This window comes from Anolis sagrei, chromosome 7 (assembly GCF_037176765.1).
Source record: "Anolis sagrei isolate rAnoSag1 chromosome 7, rAnoSag1.mat, whole genome shotgun sequence".
Classification (NCBI taxonomy): Eukaryota; Metazoa; Chordata; class Lepidosauria; order Squamata; family Dactyloidae; genus Anolis; species Anolis sagrei.
In genome coordinates this window covers 24,089,097-24,106,841 of record NC_090027.1, presented here as the reverse complement: position 1 = coordinate 24,106,841, position 17,745 = coordinate 24,089,097, and the positions used below count along the sequence as shown (strand labels likewise).

General features: G+C 45.0%; 1 protein-coding gene across 1 annotated transcript in view; it reads left to right on the top strand.

The window, feature by feature from the left end:
• Positions 1 to 17,745, top strand: part of FAM178B (family with sequence similarity 178 member B) — a 219,152-nt gene that overhangs the window by 960 nt on the left and 200,447 nt on the right. The window contains exon 2 of the mRNA XM_067470607.1: positions 1,273 to 1,354. Coding sequence (XP_067326708.1) covers positions 1,276 to 1,354 — 79 coding nt within the window. The 5' untranslated portion in view covers positions 1,273 to 1,275. The remainder of the gene's footprint in view (positions 1 to 1,272; positions 1,355 to 17,745) is intronic.

Below are 17,745 nucleotides of genomic sequence, written 5' to 3'. Positions count from 1 at the left end.
CCTGTAAAGATGGAGGTGATGGAGCAGGCTGTCCACCTGGCTTGTGGAGTGCATGAAAGGCTCACAGCCCCCAGCTTCACCATTTTAGTCGTTTTCTAGCAGGGAGCTATGCCTACCAGTGTTGTAGTCGAGCCTATGAGTAACGTTACAAACAGTATTACGTGTGTCAGAAGGGGAAAAAGGGTGACTCGGGAGCAGGAATCTGATGATGAACAGCAGAGAAAGAGGATCCGGGACATATTTACAGCACCTACAGATGAGGAGTCATTTGAGGGATTCTCTGAGGACGATGGGTCAATGAGTGAAGGAGAAGAAGGAGACACCATGGATTGGACTAAGATAAGAGAAGTGCAAGCTATTTGTGAGGAGCCAACAACTAGTGATACCTTTATGGGGTTCTCTGGGGGGTAAAGACTGGCAATCAGGGGATCCAACTGAGTCTTGGGGGGACCTAAGCCTTGACAGGAGATGGGGGAATTGGTGGGAAGTACAAGGGAATTTACGTGAAGAGCTGGGAGCAGCTGCGGGGGATAATGATAAACCTACAACAACCCAGTGATTCCGGCCATGAAAGCCTTCCACAATACATGTTCAATATACCCAAATGTGGACACTGGTGGAATTTGGGGAAAATAAACCTTGACATTTGGGAGTTGTAGTTGCTGGGATTTTTAGTTCACCTACAATCAAAGAGCATTCTGAACCCCATCAGCGATAGAATTGAGTCATACTTCCCACACAGAACTCCATGCCTTGAAGGAACTCACTGATGTGAGCCTCCCTCCAGCCTTGCACGCTCTCCCTCGCCCCGCACATGCGCACTGCACTGCCATGTGCCAAGTACACCTGCTCTCCCCTCCCCACTTGGAGTCTCAGAAACAGCCCTCCCCTTGGCTGAGAGGCTGGCCAATTACAGCGGAGGATGGCTTTTGGTGGGAGGATTCACTCTCTGTTTCCAAAAAGGAAGAGAAGGACAGGCAGAGAGACTTTCACCCTTCTCTTCCAAAGGGGTTCCTAAGACCATCAGAAATGCATGTTTTCTGATAGTCTTTGGTGACCCCTCTGAAACCCCTCTGGTGACCCCCCTCCAGGTGTGCTGACCCCCAGCTGAGAAATTGATCTAATGCATCCCAGTTGGTGAATGACTGGCATAAGATTTGCAGTTGGGATCTCCTCATCCACACTTTTTTACTCTGAACTACCAGGAGGCCCAAGAGCAGATTTCCTCGGCTATCCCTCCCTTGCTGATTGAACTCTCTTTTCCCTTTACAGTTGATGACTTTGAATCCAAGTGTCTCAGCAAGTGCTTTCCAAGCCCTCTGGGAAATTAGCATTGATCAGATAGCATCAGCAGGTGAGTGCGATGAAGGGGTGGTCTAGGAAAAGAACGGGCACTTTTGTGATCACTTGGAGCCTTTTGTTTAATGCTGTTGCACTCTTTTGTTTCCCTTTGAGAGATCTAAGAGCTCTATGATGCTATTATAGTGCCAAAGAGTGGGACCAGTTGGCTTTTGGAGGTCCCTTCCAATTCTGTGATTCTGTGTTGTGTTATGTGTCATCTAACTCAGTTTCCTCAGAATCCTGTTGAGTGTTTTTGCATAAGTACACTGCGCTACATATGTGGAATAACTCTTTTGGATAATGCAGAATGAGTAAGTCCAGCTAACAGTGGTAAAATTGATTTTCAAACTCTAGTCCTCTAGGTGTTTTGGACTCTGACTATTGGTTGCTACTTCCCGGCAGATGTCAGGTGATGCAATACCGGCTAAACAGTGTAATTTCTCCAGTGGTGTAGGGCGCAGACACCCCGTGATAATGCGGCATGTTTCATTAAGAGCCACATCCACTGTTTTAGCATGGTGAGATGTGTTCCACACTGGGCATGCATACTCAGCAGCAGTGTGGCATAGCGCAAGGGCAGATGTCTTCACTGTGTCTGGTTGTGATCCCCAGGTTGTGCCTGTCAGCTTTCATATGATATTATTTCTAGCGCCCACTTTTTGCTTGATATTTAGGCAGTGCTTCTTGTAGGTCAGGGCACGGTCCAGAGTGACTCCCAGATATTTTGGTGTGCTGCAATGCTCCAGTGGGATTCCTTCCCAGGTAATCCTCAGAGCCCAGAATGCTTGTCTGTTCTTGAGGTGAAAAGCACATGTCTGTGTTTTAGATGGATTAGGGATCAGCTGGTTTTCCCTGTAATAGGCAGTAAGAGCACCTAGAGCTTCGGAGAGCTTCTGTTCAACCATCGCAAACCTTCCTGCTTGAGTGGTAATGGCACAGGTGTCAGCATAGATGAAACTCTCTGTCCCTTCTGGCAGTGGCTGGTCATTTGTGTAAATGTTAAACATGGATGGAGCAAGCACGCTCCCCTGAGGCAGGCCGTTCTTCTGTTTCCGCCATCTGCTTCTCTGGCCCTGGAACTCAACAAAAAAGCTCCTGTTTTCTAGCAGATTTCCTATGAGGTGGGTGAAGTGGTAGTCCTTTGTGATATTATACATTTTTCTCAGGAGGAGGCGGTGGTTCACAGTATCATAGGCTGCTGACAGGTCTATGAAGACAACTCCTGTGATCTGCTGCCTTTCAAAGTCATCTTCTATGTGCTGAGTCAGGTTCAGCACTTGCGATGTGCAGCTTTTGCCTTTGCTAAAGCCAGCTTGCTGTGGAATCAGACATGAGTCTTTTTTCTCATAATTCTATGCAAAATAAGTCTCTCCAGAACTTTGTAAAGGTGGCGCAACAGGGAGATTGGTCTATAGCTTTTTGGATCATTACTGTCTTTGCCTGGTTTCAAGATGGCTATGACTCTTGCTTTCCTCCAGATTTTGGGGATCTGACAGGATGCAGTGCAGTTGTTCATCAGCTCCAGCAGCCAGCACCTTGCTTTTGGGCCAAAGTTTTTGATTTGTTCCATTCGTAGATCATCCAGGCCAGCTGCTTTGCCATTTTTACATTTATTGAGAGCCATGTCCAGCCATGAATGTGTTCAACAACACAAATTCAAAACACTTTTGGTTGCAGGCATTTCAAGTGATGGCTACCTAACCTGTATTTAGTATTGGGATTGCGTAGTGCAATTGCATAGCTCTGGCGGACAATTGAGGGAATATGGATGGACACACTCTGACCTAGTATGAAGCTTTGCTTATCTTGTCAAAACTCTTGCCATCCTCCCATTCCCCCCATAGTTTTCAGTGGAGCAGCAAGCATTCATCTGAATTCAGGTCAAAGACTCTCTGTAGATGAAGTGTATTAGCAACAGCTCTTCCATTGTTTAAGGGGAGGCAGGGAAGTGAAGGGTTTCGTGCGAGAGCATGTGTGCACCAGAAGGCTGAAATTACAGGGAATTGTGGGTTGGCTTTCAGAGCCTGTGCGGGCAGCCACAGACAAGACGGATTTCGGATCAAGCCTTAGATGTTTCTCTGACATCTTCTCTCTCTGCTGTTTCTGGGGAATTTGCCTACTCCAGTGAGTGTCTCATCTTCTCCCTCCCCCTTTTCTCACTTCTCTTCCAAGCTTTGAGGGGTGAAAGAAAAAAGCCAAACAAAACAGAACTTCAAATAGAAAGAGACATCTAAGCTAGCACCAGAGATTGAGTTTGGGGGGAGGTGGATCTTAATCTTCTGTTTGCTACCTCCTCATCTTTGCAATTAATTGTAGAGCTGCGAGCAAAGATTAGGATTCCAGGTGAGGAAGGAACAGTGGGAGTTTAAAAGGGGTTTTCATACTTGAGGTTGCTTTTGCGCAGATTGGGTGCCGAAGAAGGGGACACAAGGCTAAGAAGAGTAGCGGGGAAGAAGACAAAGAGCCCTGTGGCATCTTAAAGGCAAAGATGTTTATCTTAGCATGCTGGGGAAGGAGCCACCTGTAGACCCTAAGCACTTTCCTCAACTCCTGTACTTCCAAGCTCCTGCTCGCCCAATTTTGGCAATGAGTTGCACCCCAGAACCGTTGAAATGCCAAGGAAAGCCAAAAATATGAAATAACATATATAATGGTGCATAATTCAACCTCATGTATACATTGACAGCGGCTTTTGGGGTCCAAATTATGGATTTTGCTTTGACCAATGGATAAATCAAGGTCAAAACTATATTGCATAAATCTCTGACACACTCACATATTATTGTGTTCCTTGCTGGGGACCATATGATTTTCTAAAAGTTAGGTTGCTGTGAGTTTTCCGGGCTGTCTGGCCATGTTCCAGAAGCATTCTCTCTTGATGTTTCACCCACATCTATGGTAGGCATCCTCAGAGGTCTGTTGGAAACTGGGAAAACGGGGTTTATATATAGAATCATAGAATCATAGAGTTGGAAGAGACCTCATGGGCCATCTAGTCCAACCCCCTGCCAAGAAGCAGGAAAATTGCAGTCAAAGTGCCCCTGACAGATGGCCATCCAGCCTCTGTTTAAAAGCTTGCAAAGAAGGAGCCTCCACCACACTCCGGGGCAGAGAGTTCCACTGCTGAACGGCTCTCACAGTCAGGAAGTTCTTCCTCATGTTCAGATGGAATCTCCTTTCTTGTAGTTTGAAGCCATTGTTCCATGTCCTAATCTCCAGGGAAGCAGAAAACAAGCTTGCTCCCTCCTCCCTGTGACTTCCTCTAACATATTTATACATGGCTATCATATCTCCTCTCAGCCTTCTCTTCTTCAGGCTAAGCATGCCCAGCTCTTTAAGCTGCTCCTCATAGGGCTTGTTCTCCAGACCCTTGATCATTTTAGTTGCCCTCCTCTGGACACATTCCAGCTTGTCAATATCTCTCTTGAATTGTGGTGCCCAGAATTGGACACAATATTCCAGGTGTGGTCTAACCAAGGCGGAATAGAGGGGTAGCATTACTTCCCTGGATCTAGACACTATACTCTCCTATTGATGTAGGCCAAAATCCCATTGGCTTTTTTTGCTCCTGCATCACATTGTTGACTCATGTTTAACTTGTTGTCCATGAGGACTCCAAGATCTTTTTCAAATATACTGCTCTCGAGCCACACGTTCCCCATTCTGTATCTTTGCATTTCAATTTTTCTGCCTAAGTGGAGTATCTTGCATTTGTCCCTGTTGAACTTCATTTTATTAGTTTTGCCCAATCATTTCTCTAATTTGTTAATATTGTTTTGTATCCTGCTCCTGTCCTCTGGAGTATTTGCTCTCCCTCCCAATTTGGTGTCGTCTGCAAACTTGATGATCAGCCTTCTAACCCTTCATCTAAGTCATTAATAAATATGTTGAACAGGACCGGGCCCAGGACGGAACCTTGCCGATGGCACTCCGCTCGTCACTTCTTTCCAGGATGAAGAGGAAGCATTGGGGAGAATCACCCTCTGGGTTCGTCCATTTAACCAATTAAACAACTCCTGTATGACAGAATGAAAATAACGTGTAGTTCACACTTTTAACCAGTCCACACGCTGTCTTTCCAGAGAAAGAAAACATACCACACTTATGATTACTTAAGAACAAGGAGTTTACTCTTTGTAATGCAGAGCAACACATATACAATCATTTGAACAATTGCATTGACTCACACAAGAGATAGATTCAAATAGTCTTTAGGTGCCCATGTGGGAAATATTCTCCCAGCATGTCATGAAGCAAGAACTCAAACTGTCTTCCTCCTAGCTCCTGCACAGCTCAAGCCTAAAAATGTAACTGTTGCCAAAACTCCCAGGCTCAGCTAGTCTCTTTGTGCTTTGCATTTTCAGTTAATACACTCACCAACTGATTTTTACATGCCCTAACATCCTGCAGAGGGGTGAGGATCCCTCCTGTCCTTTGCTGAATGGAGCATTTGATCGATTTACTTTTCTTTTCTTTCTTTTTTTTTAAAAAAAAAAACAGTTTTATTGAATTATACACATGTAAAAACAAATAGTACATTTTATGAAAATTTTACAAGGAGAGTAGGAGAACATTTAATTATAGGAAAGAACGAAAATTAAGATTAACAAAAAGAGAGAGAAAGAAAATTGAAAAAAACTCACAAAAACCAAAAAATCCAAAAGGCAAAAATGTGATAAAAATCAGAAAATGGGGGGGGGGGGGGGGGGATACATTTGACTTCCATTCTGTGTCTTCGCCTATGCCGGGGTCCTCAAACTAAGGCCCAGGGGCCGGATACGGCCCTCCAAGGTCATTTACCCGGCCCTCGCTCAGGGTCAACCAAGTCTGAAACGGCTTGAAAGCACACAACAACAACAACAACAACAATAACAACAATCCTATCTCATCAGCCAAAAACAGGCCTACACTTCCCACTGAAATACTAATAAGTTTATATTTCTCAGAATTGTTCTTCATTTTAATTATTGTATTGTTTTAAGTTTTTTTGCACTACAAATAAGATATGTACAGTGTGCATAGGAACTCATTTATGCTTTTTTTCAAATTATAATCTGGCCCTCCAACAGTTTGAGGGACTGTGACCTGGCCCTCTGTTTAAAAAGTTTGAGGACCCCTGGCCTATGCTATATAATTTCTTATTTGATTATTTTCGTCTCTTTCTATTCCCTTCTAAAGAGTCTTCTTGATTCATACAACCGTAAAGAGGTACTATAAAGTATTTAAAATACTAGTATTCCCCCAAGGGAACATTATCAGTTATCATTTCCCTGCCTCTTTTCTTTTAAACATTTTTCAAAAAATGACCAATCTGTCTCTCTTATTGGGTTTCCCGAACTTTTCTTCAAACAAAAGGTTAATTTGTCCATATCTTTAATTTCTTGGATCTTATTTATCCAGTCTTCTACTTCCGGTATTCTATCCGTTTTCCAATTCTTTGCATAGAGTATCCTTGCAGCAGTTGTAATATAGTTGTAAATAAGATGTCTTTATTTAGGTCCAGGGTAATTTGTTTGATTTTCTTGGTGGGTCTGTAGATAATTTGTAGGTGGTGTTTCTTCATCAGCTTCCCTCTGTGGCCGGTGGTTCCTTTGAAGTATGGCCACAACTTTCTAAAAGTTGGTTACCATCTGTAGTGTGGACATATGCTTTCACCAGCATGAGGCATATCACCTCAGCTACCTTGCAGTGCTTATCTTTGGGTGGAACTCCCAGTTTTCTGGCTCCAGACTTAACTTTGAAAAGTGAATTTGTGGGGGAAGAAGTGGTGAACTTATTTTGGTGGGTCAGGTGAAGGCCTTGGCAGAACTTGACAGCATCCTCCGCTTGGCCTGTTCCCACTGCCTTTGATACCTCCTGTCATCACCCGCTCTGCAGGGCGAGCAAAGGCTGCGCTGCTTTCTTTCAAACCCAATGATGAAGACTGAGACTCCTCTTTCAAGGCACCTTCCCTGCAGTTGGGTCTGGTCTCCCGCCTCTGCAGGCCACAGCAGTAGTGAGAATAAACCTGCCTCCTTACGAAGACCTCGGATTACAAAATGTCTTTGTGTTCAAGCAGTCTCTGGCCCAGCAAATGCAGGGGGAGTGGGGACGAGGCCAGGATTGGGGTTTTTACAATGTGTTGGGGCCTCTCCCTGCTGCTGATATTGAGCTAGAATTGAGAGACTCCTGCCCTGGAGAGAGGAGCCCTTAGATCCACCAAGAAGGATCCAGTACTCTGGTGAGCAAAGAGGAAAGAGCCAAGAATTTTCCCTGAAGATTGGCACCATTTTTGAAACGATCAGTTTACTCGTGGATACGGGGGCCCGAGAGGTTTCCGTATCCGTGGTTTAAGGGAACGCAGTTTCGGCCTCCCTGGGATACAAGAATCGCATTCCAGGAGGGCCAACAGCTGTCTGCCACCCGGGAGGAGAAATGTTTATTGAAAGAAAAGTTTGAGGCAGTAAAAGGACACAAAGTAACACTATGAAGAGGGGAAAAGTTACAATTAATTGATACCTTTTATTGGGGGGATTAGTTACAATGTTAGGAAGGGGAAAAGCAAAGAAATGAGAAGGCTTCTGAGTTGTAGCTGCTGCTGTGGCCACGTTCATGCAGTTGGCCCAAGCGGGGCATTTGGAGAACCGTGGAACTTCCTGCTGCAGATCAGATCAGCTTGAAGGCAGGGGGCTCTGCGTTCGGTCTCACTACTCTGTGGGGCAGAGAGAACAGCCGGGTCTTCTGTGCAGCTGCTCAGTTTGGCCTGAAGCAGAGAAGGCAGAGTGGAGGGACCTTTTGTCTTGCCAGGCTTGTCCTACTTGTGGGGTGTGACAGATGATGGTGCTACATCGGCTCACTGAGTGAGTCACTTTGGGCAAGCAAGGCGAAAATGGCTTAATGACAGTTACAGTGGGTTCTTCGCCTGTTCGTCTGGGGCTAACTTTAGCCTGCATTTGCCAATCTCATTTCACAAGTGCATCCCGGCAGGTCAAGTGGTAGATCAGTCATCAGTCTTGACAATCTGCCAGTTCTTGGGGCAAGCTGCCAAGTTCTTGAAGAGGGTGGTGAAGTTGGTGGTGATGATGATATAGCAGCTGCAGAAGATGATATGCCAACCCAGGAAAAAGGAGGAGGATAGATGAAGTGGAAGAGAAGGGCCGTAGGAAGAAGTGGGTAGAATTTTGCACAAATTTGCTCAGTCGCCCTTTTCTTCCATTTCTCTCCCTCAGAAGGCTGGATGCCATGGCCTCCTCTTCCTTTATCTACCTTCTTTTGCCTCTAGATCGGCAAAGAGACTTGGAGTAGGACGGATTTTTGTAGGCCTTACATCTGGAAGTTTAGAAGAGGAGCAGGTAGAGGTGGCCCTCCAGCAGATGTCCACATTGACAGTGATTTTTTGAGAAGAGTGACAAATACTTCAGTCACTGAACTAGAGAGCTCTGTAATTGAGTTTGTGACTGGTCCTCAGACCCCAAACCCTATCTCCTTGTGGGCAATGAGAGGAGAGGAGACAGAGCAACAGGCAGGAACTTCAGGGCCTCTATTTCTCTAGAGACATGCAAATCTATTTGGAAGGAGATGGGCACTTCTGCAATCTCCCTTTAGACGAACTTGTGCAATAGGAATATTCTGTCAGAAATATTAAAAATTAACTAGATACACTGAAAGAGTGAGTAGGCTGAAGCCTGTTAGAGTCAGTGGGCCAAAGTTAGTGTCATCCTGAGGAGAGTGAGTAGACCAAAGCCTGTAAGAGTCAGTGGGCCAAAGATAGTGTCGTCCTGAGGAGAGTGAGTAGGCCGAAGCATGTTAGAGTCAGTGGGCCAAACCTAGTGTTATCCTGAGGAGAGTGAGTAGACCAGAGCCTGGTAGAGTCAGTGGGCCAAAACTAGTGTCGTCCTGAGGGGAGTGAGTAGGCCAAAGCATGTTAGAGCCAGTGGTCCAAAACTAGTGTCATCCTGAGGAGAGTGAGTAGGCCAAAACCTGTTAGAGTCAGTGGGCCAAAGCTAGTGTCATCCTGAGGAGAGTGAGTAGACTAGAATGAGTAGAGTCAGTGGGCCAAAGCTAGTGTCGTCCTGAGGAGAGTGAGTGGGCCAAGGCTAGTGCCGTCCTGAGGAGACTGAGTAGGCCAAAGCCTGTTAGAGTCATTGGGCCAAAGTTAGTATCATCCTGAGGAGAATAAGTAGGCTAAAACCTGTTAGAGTCAGCGGGCCAAAGCTATGTCATCCAGAGGAGTGTAAGGTAGATCTCTGTGTGAGAGAAGCCCAGTATGAGAAAGCCTAGTGTAAAAAATGCTCCAGTGTGCAGGCTGCTGCATGTAAAGCTACTATGTATTTTTATTTATGTAATGGAAACCTTGTTTTTGTAAATAGTGTGACCATATTATTTTACTACGAAGAAAAGCCTCCTATGGTCTGGGTGTTATTGTTCTTTCTATCACTTTGGGCTACTGGTGCTGGGTCACGCTGCTGCTGCTAAGTTACTCTGCTATACATTCATTCAGTCTTTTGTGCATAAGCCCACGCGCCCAACCACTCGCCCAACACACTCTTGTCTTTTCCTTCACAGCTCAACACAGTATATACCCTTACCGCTTTCCTTCTCAGGTTCATGCCTCTGGCCTTGTTGCCTCCCGTTGCTTTGCTTTTTCTTTTGTCTCAGAATGCACCACTCCATCTTCCCTTGCCTCCATTTTCCAGAACACTTTAGACAGAAAAGCAAAATGAGCTTTGCTTTCCTGCCATCTGCAGAGCTGGGAAAAGGGACCCTCCTGCAGGGCTGTAGCGCTGGCTGCCATTGTGTAGGAGCAGGGCACACTCGCTTTTCCACTGATGCCACCAGTGGAGCGTATCCTTTCTGACAGGCAGGAACTGGGAGGCTAGAAGAGTCAAAAAGCATGGATTCACAGAGAAAGAGAGATTGTGCGGGAGGGGGAATAGACTCATGCTGCTCTGCAGAGCAAAGGGAACATCTGGTGTAAATCAGCTCTAGGGAGGCAGCGGAGCAAAGAACATGAAGGGGTTGGAGAGATGATTTGGACAAGGTCAGAGGCAGAGAACTGGGTGACGAGGAAGCAAGGGAAGGGAAGGGAAGGGTGAGGACCTGAAAAGAAAAGAGGACCAAAGAGGATCGAAAAGAAAAAAGGCAGAATCCACTTCCTTGCTCAACATGTGTGGGCCAGACTACCCTAAGTGAAGGGGGATGTCCTATGCAGAGCCTTTAGGGATACTTCTGAATGTTTGTCTCTCTGTGGACCTGAATTTTAATGAATCATTTGTATTGAGTGTCTTAAAATAAGCAATGGGAAATGTATTCTATGCCAACTGCCAGCGTATATTGTACATAGTTTTTAACATACCTTTGTATGCCTTGTCCCATAGGGTTTTATTGTTAGCCCCTTGAAAACTATTTATTTATTTATTTATTTATTTATTGTGTCAGGAGCAACCAGACATTTGTATTACATTTTAAACAAAACAAACAAATGAACAGACAAAACACAAAGTTTGCAAGCTTGGTATTCTATTAAATGTCCTTTGACCAGTATCTGGCCACTTGGAGTGCCTCTAAAAACCTTTGGAAGAGCCTTAGATGCCGAGATGTCCTGTCAGAGGCCCTTCCGTATCCCAGCAGAGGTGCGTCTTCTGGTTTGGATGGCGTGGGTGGGCACTGAGCGTCCTTGGACTAATCCAGCAGATGTGGATGTGGCTGAGAGGCATAGGGACCATTTGATGACTTTATCAGGGGAAGAAAAAAAAAGTAACTTTCTTCCTTTCTTCCGTTCTTTGGTTTCAAGAAAGCAGCTTTCTTTTTTTCCAGCGTAGTTTCAATGTGCTGTGGGGGAGCGGGCCTGTTTACCAGACTCGGCTTTTCCTTTCTGTAAGCTTCACTGTGGGGCTATCACTCTTTCACAGAATGAAGAACACTGGCAATAAACATTTGGAAAGTAATGGCTTAACACAGCCAGGAAACTATTTTGAGGCAGCCAGCTTGCCTCTGCTCAGAACCACCTCTGTGGGTAGCAGGTTTGTTCCATGCGGATGCAGAGGCCCCAGGCAAACCCCAGACATAATTTTGGGGCAGCAAATTAGGAAGAAACACTGCTCCTCATAGTTTGATAGATGTATGGCTGGGTTTTATTTCACCAAAACCTAGTCCCCTACAGTGCAGAAGGAGAACTCAGAGATGCTGCTGCTGAGGTCCTTTGACATGAGCAGGCTTTCCAGAGTGCGCCTTGTAGAAGGCAGCCATCTACTCAAAGAGGCGACAGGTTGAGCATCCAAAATACCACAAAACTGTACACATGGATGCCTGAAGTTTGCTCTCAGAGGGTTCAATGGAGACAGACTTTGATTCATGCACAAAAGTATCAAAAATACTATGTACAAAATTACCTTCCAGGTTAGTGTGTGTGTGTTTATATAAAAAATGCCAATAATAAAAATAAGAATTGGTGGGATCATAAACCTGCAAAGGTCATGGAAAATGAACATGCAAAAATACTGTGGGACTTTCGAATCCAGAATGACAAAGTTTTGGAACACAATACACCAGACATCACGATTGTGGAAAAAAAAGAAGTCTGGATTATTGATGTCTCCATACCAGGTGACAGTCGCATTGAGGAAAAACAACAGGAAAAACTCAGCCGCTATCAAGATCTCAAAATCGAATGGCAAAGGCTCTGTAATAAACCAATACAGGTGGTCCTGGTGGTCATGGGCACACTGGATGCCTTGCCAAAAGATCTCAGTTGGCATTTAGAAACAATAAACATCGACAAAATCCCGCATATAGATCTCATTTGCTGTGACATACTGTGCTTTTGTGTTAGTATAGTAATAATAATAATACACTTAATTTATATTCTGCTTCTCAGATCAGATTACAATATACACATATGAGGCAAACATTCAATGCCTTTTACACACAGTGAACAATGACATACAATACAGACAACGGTAAAGGAAGGCCTTCTCCTTTTTCTGTTTCCAGCATCTGGAGGTGATGCTCAACTCCGGCCATGCGGAGGTGCACTTGTTGCATTTTTCCATGCCATTGTCCATAGAGATCTCCGGTTGTGTTGCCGGCATATCTACATGGGGCGCCCTTTTACCTTTCTGCCAAGGCGGTACCTGTTGATCTACTTGCATTGCATGCTTTCGAACTGCTAGGTTGGCAGGAGCTAGGGCTCAAAGACAGGAGCTCACCCCGACTCGCTGTTTTGAACTTCCAATCTTCCGATCAGCAGATTTCCTGCAGCTAGCAGTTTGACCCACTGTGCTACCGTGGCCAATACAAATACACACACACACATCTTCTGCTTCAAACTCAGAGTCAAGCTGAGTCACAACAAAGGCACTGAATAGGCTGCGCTCTGGCACCACGATATGCAGAGCCAATCTTAGGAAATGGGGCCACAAAGTGGAGTCCATGACATGTGAGTATGGAGAAGAGCAAACCAGAGGCCAGTAACTTCAGTGCAGTTTGAGCCCCACCACATGCACAATGGAGGACCTTCTCACAGCAACACCAGAGCAACTCCAAGTGGCCAGCTTCTGGTCAAAGGAAATTTAGTATCATGCCAAGTTTTTAACCTTGTGTGTCATTTTTTTAATACATTATAACTATTTTCAATTAGCTTCTGACACAATAAATAAATAAATACCCCTCTGAAAGTTTCCTGGCAGGAGAGGAGTCCTTTTGCCTCTAGGGCATCTCTCTGAATACAGGAATATTGTGGTACGAAGCAGTGTTCAGCCTCGCTGTCACATTCTGACATACATCTTGACCTTTGGATAACATGTTACAGGGCAATTTATGTCTTAACTGCTCTCCCCCACCCCCAATATATATGTTGGGGGTGGTGGGGGAGAGCAGAATAAATGTTGTTTGGCTTTCCAATATAAATGGAGGGCAGGTTAACGGAGAGTTAGATAGATGAAGTATTGAGCAGGTGGATTGGAGCGCCAGCAAAAGGTAATAATAGAGGGCAGTGACCCTCCATTACAGAAATAAGGCTATTGCCAATATGCCCCTGTTTTCATCCCTGATATACTGGAAGATAGAGAAGGTGAAACTGGGTTTGAAGGTGGCATAAATCCTAAGTGCTCTTTAAAACCTTATCACTTCAGCGCCCTTTTCAAGGAATCTTGGATTTTTGTAATTTGGATTAGTGAGCTATGAAGAACGAATGGCTCCTTAAGGAACCTTAGCACATGGTTGGCAGCATTTTTCAGATTCTGTTGTTGCCTCCATCATTCTGGCAAGAAGATAGGCTTTTTAAACCAGTCTGTATTGGCTTAAACCAATATGCTCTTTTACCTTCATTTTGAATGTTAAATAAGTGGTAACAGAAAGGTAGAAAAAAGAGAGGGAAAGAAAAAGGAGAGGAGGGAGAGAAAGAAAGGGAAGAATGGAGGTGGGGAGAAGGGAAAGTTTAGAAAATATACTTTAGAGCAGTGTTTCTTAACCTTCCTAATGCCGCGACCCCTTAATACAGTTATTCATGTTGTGACCCCCAACCATAACATTATTTTAGTTATGACTTCATAATTGTGCTACTGTTTTGAATCGTACATATCTGATATGCAGGATGTCTTTTCATTCACTGAACCAAAATTGGCACAAAAACCCAATACACCCAAATCTGAATACTGGTGGGGTTGGGAGGCGGGGACTGATTTTGTCATTTGGGAGTTGCAGTTGTTGGGATTTATCGTTCGCCTACAATCAAAGAGCATTCTAAACTCCACCAACGACGGAAACTTGGCACACAGAACTCCCATGACCAACAGAAAATACTGGAAGGGTTTGGTGGTCATTGACCTTGAGTTTTGGAGTTGTAGTTCGCTTACATCCAGAGAGCACTGTGAATTCAAAACAATGATGGATCCTGGACCAAACTTGGCATGAATACTCAATATACCCAAATGTGAACATTGGTGGAGTTTGGGGAAAATAAATCTTGACATCTGGGAGTCGTAGTTGCTGGGATTTATAGTTCACCTAAAATCAAAGAGCATTTTGAACCCCACCAGCAATAGAATTGGGTCAAGCTTCCCACACAGAACCCCCACACCTTGAAGGGCTGGTGTGAACCTCCCTCCAACCTCACATGCTTTCCCTCACCCACGCCTGCACACCACTCTGCCATGTGCCGAACACGCCTGCTCTCCCCTCCCTGCTCCCTCAGAAACAGCTCTTCCCTTTGCTGAGAGGCCAGCCAATCATAGCGGAGGAGAGTTTTTGGTGGGAGGATTCACCGTCTGTTTCTAAAAAGGAAGAGAAGGACAAGCGGAGAGATCTTCAGCCTTCTCTGCCAAAGGCATTCCTAAGATCATCAGAAATATATGTATATATGGATCTGTGCATGCATGAAGCAGTTTGGAATATTGCAAGTGAAAAATTTTAGCGGTATATGTAAATTTCGTAGATCACCACTTGAAGAAACAGTTTCAGGTGAGCTGCTAGTTCTTCTCCTTCTTCCTGTTAGATCATTGGAAGCTCTCCGAGCTCTGCCCCTGGGCTCTTGGACATTTTTTATTTGGGATGTTGTAGGTTTTTTCGGGCTGTATGGCCATGTTCTAGAGGCATTCTCTCCTGACGTTTCGCCTGCATCTGTGGCAAGCATCCTCAGAGGTAGTGAGGTGAGGATGCTTGCCATAGATGCAGGCAAAACGTCAGGAGAGAATGCCTCTAGAACATGGCCATATAGCCCGAAAAAACCTACAACAACCCAGTGATTCTGGCCATGAAATCCTTCGACAATACATTTTAATTAATTAATTAATTAATTAATTAATCAATTTTATATACTGCCACTCCCCGAAGGCTCGGAGTGGTTTACAATATACACATGTTGGCGTCCAATGCTTTCAAGTGGTGTGCCGACTCCATAGGCAAAGTCCTGGACACTGACAGACACAGCGAGTGCCTTCTGTGGCATAATGTAATGTAAACCACGTGTAGTTCACGTTTGATCAGCCCACACACTGCCTTGCCAGAGAAAGAAAATATGCCACGCAGGTGAACAGTAAAGACCAAGTAATTTGTAGTTCAAACAACATATGTACAATGTGATCAGTTGCATCAACTCACATCATGTCCTTTTATGAGAGATTCTAAATGGTCTTTCTTTTTCCATGTAGATAAACTCCTTCAGCAGCTCATGAAGTAAGAGCACACTTGAAACTATCTCTCTGTGTCTCTCTCATCAGCTGCATAGCTGAAGCCTGAACAAAAATGTAACAGTAACCAAAAGTCCCAGATTCAGCCTGCTCCCCAGGCATTGCCGGACCAATCAGCTTCATGCATCTTATTTTACAGTTGACACACACACACACATTAACTGATTAATTGCATGCCTTGGAGAGTCTCATGTCATTCAGACCTGTGTACATTATCAGGCTTTCAATCCGCAAACAAGGAGGAATTGAGAGGGCCATGATCATTACTCTACAATGCCAATTGTCCAAGAAGATGGCCAAGCCTAACTGCCCTACAGGCCCAGAACCAGAGGAAAAGTGTTTTGTACATCAGGCTCCGACACTAATTTATCTCTTCTGCCAACCCTCCCACTCACAATATCAGCACACAAGGGCTCTTCTGTGCAGTGCATGGGAGTGTGCACAAGCACGGCAGCCCTCCCACACACCCGCCCTGTTCATCATTGCTCTCTCACATCCCTTCCCCACCAACCCACAACCCAAATTACCTGGGACCGGCCCAGCCAGGTGCCAGGTAATTGTAAAGTGAGGAGAAAAAAGCCGGGGAGGAAATTTGCAAGATGGAGTTTCCCTTCCCATCTCCAAAGTCGCAATTAGCAGAGCAGTTATGCTTTCTTTCTAAGCGCAAGAACAGCTGCAAATGGCTAACAAAGAAGGTCGTGGTTTTGGCTGATGATAAAGATATGCTTCCTTCAGACAATTATAAGCTGTGAACAAGTCTTGAGTCAGCCCTCCTGACCAGCCTACCTGCTTATCTTGCTCATATGCAAGGAAGGAGAAGAATGGCTCTCAGATCTTGAGGACTGTGTGTGAGTGAAAGGTTGCATCAGTTTTTTTTGCTGCAGTAATTAAAGCAGATGGCTACAGGGTTGTTGTTTTTTTGTATTTTTGTATTAGCACGAAACTACAATTCTTTGGACAAGTTGTAATTTCCAAACAGTCTTCAAAAGCAGCCCCATGTGTCGGAACACAGATGCCTTAAAGGGCCAGACTCAGAGTTAGTTCCAAAACAGAGTTTATTAAACAAAGGAAAAAGACTCAGAGACACTTCACTCAATGCCTCTGGTCAAAACTCAAAGGTAGAACCAGTCCTGGTTTCAAAAGGTTAACCAAAGTTTATCCGGAGAAAAGATACGGATTAAACGAAGTGCTCAGAAAGTCACACAAAACGACACAGCAACAGAGAAGCCACAGGGAAGAAAGTGTAGTCAAGCGAAATCCAGGGTTGTAGCAAGCAGAATCCAAAGTAGCAAAGTTCCAAAGTCCACAGAAGCAGCGTTGTAGTCAAGCCGGTCCAAGGTCAAGGAAGAGGGAAATTCACACTCACGAGAATCCAAGCCGAGTCGAAAGCACACATAAAATACCTTTCCGACCGCATCTTGGCCTACGAGCCCACGAGGACCTTGAGATCGTCTGGGGAGGCCCTTCTCTCGATCCCGCCTGCTTCACAGGCACGGCTGGCGGGGACGAGGGAGAGGGCCTTCTCGGTGGTGGCCCCCCGGCTATGGAACACTCTCCCTGCACACATCAGACAGGCGCCCTCCCTCATGTCCTTTCGAAAAAGCCTTAAGACATGGCTGTTCGAGAGGGCATTTAATTAAGTGCTAAGCAACAAAACAATACGGTAATGAGAACTGGAATGGAACAAGGAATATGAGACGGGCTATGATTCCACTAAGAGACGAAGCGGATTTTTAGTGTAGTCTGTAATTGTTGTATAGTTTATATGTTGTTGAAACTGGCTTTTTGTAACTGTCTTTTATGTGTACTGTACACCGCCATGAGTCGCCCTTAATGGGCTGAGAATGGCGGTTAATAAGTGCATCAAATAAATAAATAAATAAATAAACAGGAGCAGCAACCTGCAGAGCCCAAACCCAATGCGAAACACGGAACAGGCAGCGACAATTCCAGACAGTACCAAATACACGAACCTATACCAACACCTTGCCTTCTGCAACAATTCCCCATTTCAGAGCCCACTTTTATTACACATCATCCTCATCAGAAGATGAGCTGACCATCGCCCCATGATCATCCCTTGCAGCTGCTCCCAACACTTCACATGAAGACCCACGCCCATTCCTCCATCTTCTCCATCTCCTGTCAAGACTTAGATCCCCCCAAGACTCAGTTGGATCCCCTTCCAGAGAATCCCATAAATATATCACTAGATGTTGGCTCTGCACAAACAGCATGC